The 10,590-nt window shown below is 40.0% G+C and overlaps 1 protein-coding gene across 1 annotated transcript in view; it reads right to left on the bottom strand.

Moving 5' to 3' along the window:
- Positions 1 to 3,325: 3,325 nt before the first annotated feature.
- ANO4 (anoctamin 4) overlaps positions 3,326 to 10,590 on the bottom strand; it is a 120,515-nt gene continuing 113,250 nt past the window's right edge. The window contains exons 26-27 of the mRNA XM_066319366.1: positions 9,631 to 9,736; positions 3,326 to 6,698 (exon numbers count right to left, since the gene is read on the bottom strand). Of these exons, the coding sequence (XP_066175463.1) occupies positions 6,507 to 6,698; positions 9,631 to 9,736 (298 nt within the window). The 3' untranslated portion in view covers positions 3,326 to 6,506. The remainder of the gene's footprint in view (positions 6,699 to 9,630; positions 9,737 to 10,590) is intronic.

Raw genomic sequence — 10,590 nt, 5'->3', positions numbered from 1 at the left:
CAGAGCTGGTCCTCATGAAGAAAATCATCTATTTACACTTTTTATTCAGTGCCATAGACCAGAACCACAGTAGCCTTCTACTGCATGCTCAGCTTGCTGGCCTAGGATTGTTCTTGCACTGGGCTGGGCACAGTGCAGCAGAGATGTTAATAAAGAAGATTCCCTTTGGGCTGTACTGGGCAAGAGTGAAGGCTGCATCTGCAGTTGCCACAGCAGTTCTCTCCAGAGTTATGAGCTGAAACCTTCTTAGCCCTTTGTGTTCTTGCAGTCCTTGTTTTAACTCTGGGGTTAAAGGTTGGTTCAGATCAGGCAAGTGCACACTGTGTTCTGGCAGGTGTGCAAAGCCCCCTGCACAATTCTCCAGGATGGAGAAGAGATCACAGAAGATGTCATATGGTGAAGGCTTCTCCAGGGCTGCAGGGCTTATGGAATGGCTTATCCTCTGCTGGGGCTGCCAAGAGAATGTTAACAACCCATCCACATGAGACTATGTACTGTGCTGCTGTTTTGGGAGGGTGAAAACTCCCATTACTTCTCCAGCTTGTTTCAGGTACAGTGGGGAACAGACTGACCCACTGTGTTGTTTTTGTACTTCAAACTTTTACTGTGGCTATACTAGCATGTTAAAAACTCTTCTACAGCAGCAAAATCAGTTGAAAAATTAAAGCAGGAAAGCTGAGCTGTGAAGCTTAGAAGGCAGTCATGCTTGGGAATCAAGTGAAGAATTGACTGCATGCCTTGAACACTTTGTAAAAGTTAAACTGCATTTGTATCAAGTACTGAGCTGCTGTAACTTGGAATATGACACAGCTTGACTGGGGCCCTGTAGCATCTAAATCAGTTTTCTTCTGTGCCTTTGTGACAGAGGGCATTTGATGATCTACTGTATAAGATGAACTGCTAGGATCAGAAAACACAGGTGAAAAAATGGGCTCCAAGGACCAGACCAGGAGAACAGGGCAGCCAGACACTCTGTGGGTGCCACCAAGACCATGACTCCATCAGCTAACCCAGCGCAAAACTGTGCTGGAGGCAGGTTTCCCCCATGCCTCCCAAAGCATTTTTTTGCATTATCCAGTGCAGAGTTTAGGGCCAGCCCCTTTTCTAGCTCTCCTCTGCTGCAGCTCTGGGCTCAGGTCAGTGCCTAAAGCCACTGTGTGGAAGGGCTATGATCAAGTTGGATAGATCCCATGAGTTACGTCTTGTGTCTCTGTATCTAAGATCTGAGACAAACAGTAGCATCCTGAATAAAGTCTTCTAGGATTCAGGACAGGAATATCTCTGTTTTGGGACTATCCAAGTTACTCTGAGACAATTAGCCCATTGACTGAATCAGCTGGCTATGCTGAGTCTCAGAAGAAAAAGTGCAGCTCATTCAATCTTGTGCCCTGTCTTCATAACCCAGAAACAGATACTGCATTTTGTGCTGTGGAATACTTCTTCAGCCTTGGAATATGATGATTTATACTTACCAGGTACTTTCAGCCCACAGATCTGAAAGAGGGTAAGTACTGCTATCTCCATGTTGCTGCAGAGTGCTGCAGTGGACTGGTGTGCCTCTGTGTACCTGTGATTTGTGAGAGAGAGTAAGCTGTAACAGAGAACAGAAGCCTGCAGCAAGCCCTTGATCTGTGGTATGCTGCTATGGCTGCAGCCCTCCCAATCCAAATGCTGAATTCCCATCTGAATGTGCTTTTCCAGAGGGTTACTGATCACTGCTGTATGAAACAGCATCAGCATGTCCTTTCTGCATCACCCTGTGCTGAAATTACTGTGCTGTTGTTGATGATGCCTTAGACTGTCTTAGATCATCTGTAACTTCTACCTGCTTTGTTAATGAAGACTAATCTTCCTCGTTATCATATTTAAAAAATGTAGTTTTCTTCTCCATGCTTTGAATTCACTTATGTTTAAAACAGAGGAAAAACACAAATTACCATCTTACCTCCCCTTTTTTGCTGAAGTCACTAGTTAAGCACTAAGCAGTCGTTTAACTCGAATTTTGGTATGAAGTGAAAGTTTGGGCCAGGTGGTATTGGTCCACAATCATAACATCAAGAAGACTTTTCACTGAGAAGTATATCTTGCTATAAGTGGTTTAGAGACAAACACCCTTACGATTTGCAGGTGACCTGTGCAGCTACCCCATTTCTTGCTACCTAACCTCCCATGACTGCTGCAGAGCCATAAGGTGACTCTTTTGGCTTCATTTTTTTCTATATACTTCTTAATTGGCATCATTAATTAAAACAATTTACCAATTTTCAATAATATTTTTTCTGGGAAAATATACTCTCCTCTGCTAGCTGAACTCTAAGCCGGGGCCTTCCTTGTCTGTGTAAAAGCAAGATAATTCTTGGAGTCTCCACCATACTCCTGGTGATCCTTCATCTCTCGCAGCTAAAAGGAATTGCTTGATAAAGGAATGTGGGAGGCTGAAAACTGATTAATTTCACAAGAGTGGGAGCACTCCACAGTGTCCAAATTACATGCATCATCTAGCAGAGTCATGAGACAAAACAATTAGGAACCTGTTTAAGTAAAAACATTAAAAAAACCCAACCCTAAAACCACAACAGTATCAATATTTGTCTATGTGAATACACAAAAGAACCACAGAGATAAAATAGTGATAAATTTTGTCTCTTTTTGGTCTGCATTTAAATTTTACTTCTATCTGAGTGGTCAGTTTGCTTGCTGAACAAATAAGGTAAACAGAAAGAAACTCATGAATGAAAAGTGGTAAATATTTCATATGCATAATTTATTTTTAAAGTTTATTACATCACATTATACAAGCATTAAACATGGCTTTATGTTGATGATTGTTTTTTAAGTGTGAAAACTTGACATTCTTCTCCATAGAATTTTTCTATTTACAAATAAACAATCTCTCTATATACTTTATATATATATATATATAATATATATGGTCAATAATGTAATTCCCCTCAAAAAGATTTAAAATAAAAAAGAACTGATTTGTAAACATGGTTTCTGTCGTATTATGTCACCCTGATCTTTTTCAGCCTTCTGATGTTTGCATTTTTGTACTGCAGTTTCTCACAGACTTTCAAGTGATGTTATGGCAACTGTCCTTGTTTTGAAAACTTGATGCTTACATACCTCTCTGGATGAAAGCCAATTGATGAACTTCTAGTTTGACCAGTCTGTTTGGAGAGGGGTCAACCTCATTGTCCAATCCTTGGTCATTGTCCAAAATCTATATAAACTCAAGGTAAAATATAAACAACCTCTCCTTTTGCTCTAACAACATGACTGTGTGAGTGTTGCTCTTTCGTGTCCGTCTAGTGACAGAAGTATTTGGTAGCTTGAATGTCGATGATGTTCTATTCCTAGATTTTCCTTTTGTCAGAGTATCCAGGTTGTTAATTTACATTTTTTATTCTAAGATCTGTAAAACCAGCATGGGACAGAATGCAAAAAACTTAGCAAATGGGTTGAAAAACAGTCCCAATATACATTTTCTCCCTTGGTTTTAAAAACTGGCATGTAACTGCTCATGAAGTACATGCTGCTGTCGAGAATGGCTTATGGAGATTAATCCTATGCTGATTGCAAGATGATTTCACAGTAAATCCTCTGATGTGTTCTGTCCTGCTTGCTATGTAAAATGTCTGTGCCATGCATTGAGGTTGCATTTTTTCTCATTCCCTTGAAGATAGTGCTTTTGTGGAGCTGGAATAAATAACATACAGGACTGTCACATGGAGATTTAAACAAAACCCATCATCAAATCAGGAATAGAATGGCATAAATTATTTCTCTAGACACTATTAAAATTCCATTTATCATTATTATTATTATTATACTATTATTTGCATTTTATTTTTCTAATAAATAAAAAGGGGGCATCTTTCCTGAGTGATCTGCTATGTAGCTCTGAAGGACTCCAGGGAAACGTATTCATCAGACCAGCAGCAGAAAAACCTCAATGTATTGACTGGTCAAACTGAAGTGACAGAGATGTTCTCAGGGTCTGCCAGGGCAGTCAGAGCCCATTGCAACATCATACTTAGCACGAGCTTGGCAAGCAGCCAAGCTACGGTCTCATTTAGAGCAGAGTGGGACACAACTTCTAGCAATGTGTTGTCAAGAAAATTCATCATAATGCAGTTATCTTGAAAACTACTCTCAAAATCAATTATTATCTATTGCATTTCTGCTGTGCATTATTTGTTTTGGCACATTTTATTGCAGTAGTTTCTCTGGAGTGGAAGTCAGTTTATATTCTACTGTGTTTCAGTTCAGTTCTTGGAAGTTACTGAGATTTAAACTGACAAAGCTGCATCTTACTGCAGGGATTTGCAAAGGTCCATTTTGCTTGTATGGGTGACACTGATTTTATGCGTGGCTCATGTCTCACTTTACTACTTAGCAAACAATTTCTAAGCTCTGGTCATCTGTTCATTTAAACATTAAACAGAGGGTATCCGAAGTATTCCAATTATTAATGAGAATTTAGTCTGAGTATGATTTTACACAGCAATCCTGCCCCAGAACCCCCAGGCTGCAATTGTGGGTAGTGGATGGTAAATACTGACCCATCTAGCATTTGTGTATTGGAGGTCAACATTGCCTGATCCCCACCCTCTATTCACAGAGACAGAAATACTCCTATTTCCCCACTGTCCTGTGGGATGTGTCCACAGCTCCTGTAAGCAGAGGCAAAGATTAACAAGTTCCCTTCCCCATTAGTCAGGAATTTACCCCACAACCACTACCTGTGCTGTCCACTCAGTTTGGCACTGAGCCAACACTAATCCTAAAATTCCTTCAGTGTTTTTGTTGTCTCATGCGGCTTTCAGGCTTGGGCCAGGAGCAGCCAATAAAAGGGAGCTGTTATGTCATTTTTCCTCTTCAGATAAGATGGTGGCTGGAGAGAGGAGGGATGCTCACATTTTATTTCATCCTTCTTCCTCAAGTCATATTACCTTTTATTAAAGCTTCCCCCTCTCATGCAAATAGCACAGTTCTCCTTTGCAGTGGAAAAAAGGAAATCGGTCTAATTTGGTGATATTTGTCTTGGTGCAAATGGTCCTGTTGTCATGTGGAGCTTGAGGTATCCATCCATAGGAGCTTGCATTGCGTGGTCTACCCAGAAGGGCAAATTCTACTTCTTTCGTCAAATTATTTCCAGAATAACTTTTAGAAACAACGGATTAAAGAGCTTTCACAACACTCAGTATTTTGATTCATGTTGCTGCATCCAACACAAATGATGTCTTCAAAGCTACAGGTCCACTCTTTTGGGTTAATAGACTGGAAATTTTTCATTTCTTAATTAAATCAGAATTTTTAAATTTCTCAATACTAAGGAATTTGCTAAAAGATATTGACAGTAGCTTATCTTGCCCAAGTCTAATTTTGCACCCTGTGTAGAATTGCTCTGCATTAAGGATTCCAAGCTGTTTCATACTACAGTCTGTTGTTTTGTTTTTTTCCCTCCACCCCTTCATACATAATGGAATGATGAATACAGAAAGTGCTACAAGTGTAGATATTCTGGATGATTGTGTTTTAGTCTGCTGACCTTGTTCATCTGTCTTTGTTTTTGTTTTGTTTTGCTTAGGCAGATAGGTCTTCAAGACACTGTCTTGACATCTGTTATGGATGTAACTACACCCTAATTCCTGACTAGGCCTCAATGTGACCTGGCAACACAAATACGTGGGCAGTTCTGGGCAAGATGCCCTAACCTGATTTGATTCCTTCTGATGCCAGACACTTCTATAGCTGAAAAGGCACTGTTCAAAACTTTAACATACATTACCAACTTTTCACAGTGTCATTTCCAAATAAATGACCCTACAGCTAGATACCTCTGACCACATTTAGATTCTTGACTATCTGCACTTCAGATGCCTACATTTTTCAGTGTTGTTAGACCAGTTGATCAGACTCATGATCATGCATCTTCTTCTAGATAATACTTCGGTATTGTTGAGTAATGGAAATGGTCCGCCTACATGACCTTAACTGGTGGCAAATGCAAACTAATGCACTTGGGTCCACTGTGGAAGAGAGCAACGCTGCCATGCACGTGCTGCAGGTGGTGGCCAGACACGCAGACAAACACTGCCACGTTGCCAAGGCGCAGTCACTGCTTATGAAGTAGCAACTTCATGAGAATGAGCCATAAGATCACCAAGTTCTGTAAAGCACTGTAAGTTGAGCAACTGCTTTGAAGTTCAGGGCCTCATATCTTAGTCAGGGCCTGGGAGCTTCCTGGCAAGAGTGCAGAGACTTAGTATTGGTCTGATGTGCTCATGTTGACATCAGCTTTGGAGAAGACTAAGCCTTAGAAACATCTCTAATTTCAAAGGGCTTATGAGAAACCCCACCCTATCGAACAGGGGCACGCATGTGCTAAGTGCACGCAACATTATTGACAATTCCTTTCTGTGCACTTTCTGCTGGAGAAAACCAGGAATTTTATAAACAAGAGTTCTTATCTTCTTTTAAGCAGGTTCTTTCTGGTCCTGTCACGGCCACTCATTGTGATAAGATTTTCCATTTTTTTTTCTTTCCTTCCGCTCTTTTTGCAGACGTTCTAGTTCAGCTTCGTACATCATTTCCTGAATCAGGTACTTTTCTCTCCTCATTCGATCTCTCAGATCTTTTGGAAGATCTGGAATTAAGTAGGAGATCAGATGCTTTATGCAAAAGACAAGGTGCTGTGAACACAAAGAAAGGAATGAAAAATTTAAAACCTCAGGCAGAAAACAAGTACTTTTCATTCTTCTGAAAACCTTCTCTTTCCAATTTGCAGACAGATGCTGTGTTTCAACTAAGTCCATTACTAAATTTTAAGAAAACAAACCATGAAGCTTTTTCCCCACAAGAACTCCAGCCAAAATCAGTGGAGTATGGGTCGCAGCAGAAATTATGAGCAGGCGGGTTCAAATAAGGCCTCAAAACTGGTCTGTGACCTGTGTGTTCAAAGCCCAGAGGTCATGATTTGATGCAAGGTTGTTTGGACAGAGCCTGGTATTAATACTGGTATTACTTCCTGCTCTGCAGGAAGAGGACGCTCAATTGATGTAACACTTATCTGTTGCCATAAACACTTAAATCAAAATTTGAAGTAATGTATCTATACAAAAGTAATAATGTATCTATACAAAACAAAATCTAAACATTTTTTCTTATACTGTATCTTTTATCCAAATGAAATGAATGAAGACATATTCCTGTTTAGCAAACATCACAATTAAGTACAAGTTGACTGATCTTTTTCCTTCCTATTTTAGGCATCACACAGCAAAGGCTTAGTTTGATGCCCGAGGATTGCTTGAGTGTCCTTTTCTGTGTGATCAAAAATGCTGCTTAGAGACTTAGTCACTTCACTTGAGAGGAGGAACAGATAAACAGAAACACCCTCCATCTCAGAAAGGACATACATTCTAGATTGGAGAAATAAAGGCATTCTTCTCCAAGTAGAACTCTTATTTTGAAAGCCACTGAAAAGAGAATGTAAAATGCTTTCCCATGTATTCTTCCCTCATGATAAATAAACTCACAATAATCTAATTGTTTGAGGTTTTTTGCCAGACCCATAAAGAGAAAAAAAGCCACTTCCATCAGTTTAGCCTGGACAAATAATTCCTCCAGTGATAATAAATACTTTTGTTTGTTTTCAAAGGAGGTTAATTATCCAAAACAAACCACACTCAGAGTGCCAATAAGGGGCTGAGCCTAGGCAGTTACTTAATGTAAGAAAAACCTACCTTGAATCCCCTATCTCTTAGTGCAATCTTTATTGTAAGCACTGTGGCAATCACAATACACCCATTAGTGTTTAAAAAAAAAAAAAAAAAAAAAAAAAAAAAAAAAAAAAAAAAAAAACAATGTCGTGGTTTCTGCTGCAATTACCTTTTTGATTTCATAGATATAGTTAAGAAGACAGATTGCAGTGTCAATAAACAGAGTGGCTCATGTTGAGAGAGGCAGATATGAGCCAGCCTATGGCTTTGGTTGGAATAAAGCAAAGTCAAATCAGATGTGCTGGTAACAGGCAGACACAAAAAGTTATTCCACAGTTGGTCACAAATTTGGCTAGACAGTGAGACTTGAACAGGGCTCATTTTTCTTGCCTCACTTCTCTTTGTGCCTAAACTGTGCTGCCAGGCCAGACTCTTTTAGTCTTTAAAATTCTTAGGCTGACCTGCAAAGGCCATTGTTGTAGTCCTTTTTGGAGATGTATACCCTGACTTTCAATACTGACTGCTCATGAAACTAGAAGAGATTAAGCCCAGCAGGATAGCAGGCTCTTTCTTTCTTTCTTTCTTTCTTTCTTTCTTTCTTCTTCCTTTCTTCCTTTCTTCCTTTCTTCCTTTCTTCCTTTCTTTCTCTTTCTTTCTTTCTTCCTTCCTTTCTTTCTCTTCCTTCCTTCCTTCCTTCCTTCCTTCCTTCCTTCCTTCCTTCCTTCCTTCCTTCCTTCCTTCCTTCCTTCCTTCCTTCCTTCCTTCCTTCCTTCCTTCCTTCCTTCCTTCCTTCCTTCCCTAATGCTTCCTTGAGCATAGAAGAGATGGTGGAAAATTACAACCATGTAATTGCTGAAGTTTTTGGACATCTGCTGAGCCCAAAGAATAGAAATAATAATCTAGAAAATTTTTCTACACCTTTGCTCTAACACAAATGCTTCTGTTGTGTTATCCAAAGAGGTGCATTGAAAGCTCAGTTCAGAATTTACACTGTCCTGTGGGCTGGAATGCAATATGTGCTCATGAACATTATGCCATATGCCAGTATGGTGACTACAGCTTCCATTTCTGTGTTGAATGCCCTATTGCTATGATTTCAGAGCAGAGGATTGAGTAAAGAGATTTTCTAAATCATGTGTTCCTTCTTTTGATTCTTCATAGTGTAAAAGGCATTTCAAACTTCTTGTGCTGGAGAGATGTCCAGCTCCTGGATTCTGATATTCAGGCACTTGAAATTATGCCTTCAGAGCTGCATTTTCTTTTTCATAAATCATCTCATCCTAATTTTCTACTCTTCTGGCTCTCTTTTTCAAAATCAGCATGGGAATACCGCTCATGGGAAGCCGATATTATCTCCTTTGGTTTGTCTTAAAGACATCTGAGATACTGACAGTAAATACTAATATGAACATAGACAAAGATATTGAATCTTTTTCATTTTCATCTTTTTGATGCCAATCATTCTGGAGGAATGAAGGGCATTAAAAACAAACAAACAAGAAAAAAAGCTAGATGTGTAAATACTGTAACTTTAACTACCATTGTTTTTCAGGTGCTCAGATTAAATATTTTCTTCTCATGTTCCTTCACCCCTATTCTCACACAACATTCAGCATATGGCTTCCCAACCTAGATAATAAAAAAGTGAATAAAAGCTTCATTTATTTCCCCCTCTTTGCAACTCACTTCTATAGTTCTCAGTGTTATATCCCCTTTTCTGTGAGAACCTACATGCCTGTGACTGTTCAGAAAACAAAACTGAGAATACAAAGCACAATGTTAGTAGAAGAAACTAAAACAAAAACATCTCAAGGGCTGCCATCACAGATCAGCCCAATGCAAAGCTTCAGAGGAAAATTGGTTTTCTTTTTGGTTTTGTTCTGCCACTTGAAGGGTCACTGACCTCAAATACAATAATGAAAGCCAAGCGTGCTGCTAAGACGTGCCAGAACTGCAGCGTGTAACCGTAGGGCACTGGGGAGTGAGGAGGGTCTCGGTAGTCCCTGTACCTGAAACACAAGCACAGTAAGGTAGTTAGCAAGCTCTGTGTCACTGCCCAGGCGGAGGCAAAACCAAACCTCACCTTCTCTTGATCATTACATTTTCTGCCAAAAATGAGCTCAGTTCAAACTGTACAGGTTGCCCTAATACTGCTTGCTTCTAAGGCTGGGCCTATGCTAGTGTTTGATTTCAGGTCAGGTGCCTTCTTTTGAAGCAAGTGTCCTGATCACTTCCACTTATCACGCTGTTCTTCATGCAAACAGACTTTCAGCTGAAACCTACCACTAAGTAGGTAACACTCCAGGAGTGCTAATGGAAATTTGGTATAAATGACCCAAACCAGTGTCTGTCTGAAGGAAACTGCTGAAGCAAATACACAGGATGGTAGGTGCTTTGACCTACAGCATCTCCCTTGGCAGCACAACATGTGCCTTTCAGGCATCTCCTCAGATCTTGGAGAAGGGTGGACTGCTCTACCCTTTTCAGGGACACTTGATTCCCACTTCAAGGACATTTTAAACCTAGAAATGTCCCCAGCTTGATCAGCCTGATAGTTCTCCCAAAATCCATACAAAAATGCCCCACGGACTCCACCTGGCCCTTGATCAATTTGTTAGCCATCCCTGGTGTAAAACATGACTCATTCTGACATCAGCAGAGCCAGCACTGCACCTCTTGGTATATCAACAAGGTGAGGACCATGTGAGAAAATGATCTAGTGTCTTTTCTCACTGAGTGTTTCTTGGAAGACTTTAGGTCTCCAAAATTTAACTGGAGATATCTGTTGGGAAGGTTGGATCCAGGAATACTTCAAGATTGTATTTACAATCTACGATTCTGTTTCATTCACACATTCTGGAGT

The sequence above is a fragment of the Sylvia atricapilla genome, chromosome 5 (genome assembly GCF_009819655.1).
Source record: "Sylvia atricapilla isolate bSylAtr1 chromosome 5, bSylAtr1.pri, whole genome shotgun sequence".
In the NCBI taxonomy this organism is placed as follows: domain Eukaryota; kingdom Metazoa; phylum Chordata; class Aves; order Passeriformes; family Sylviidae; genus Sylvia; species Sylvia atricapilla.
The sequence above is the reverse complement of the archived record's forward strand: the minus strand, read 5'-3'. Positions and strand labels throughout refer to the sequence as shown.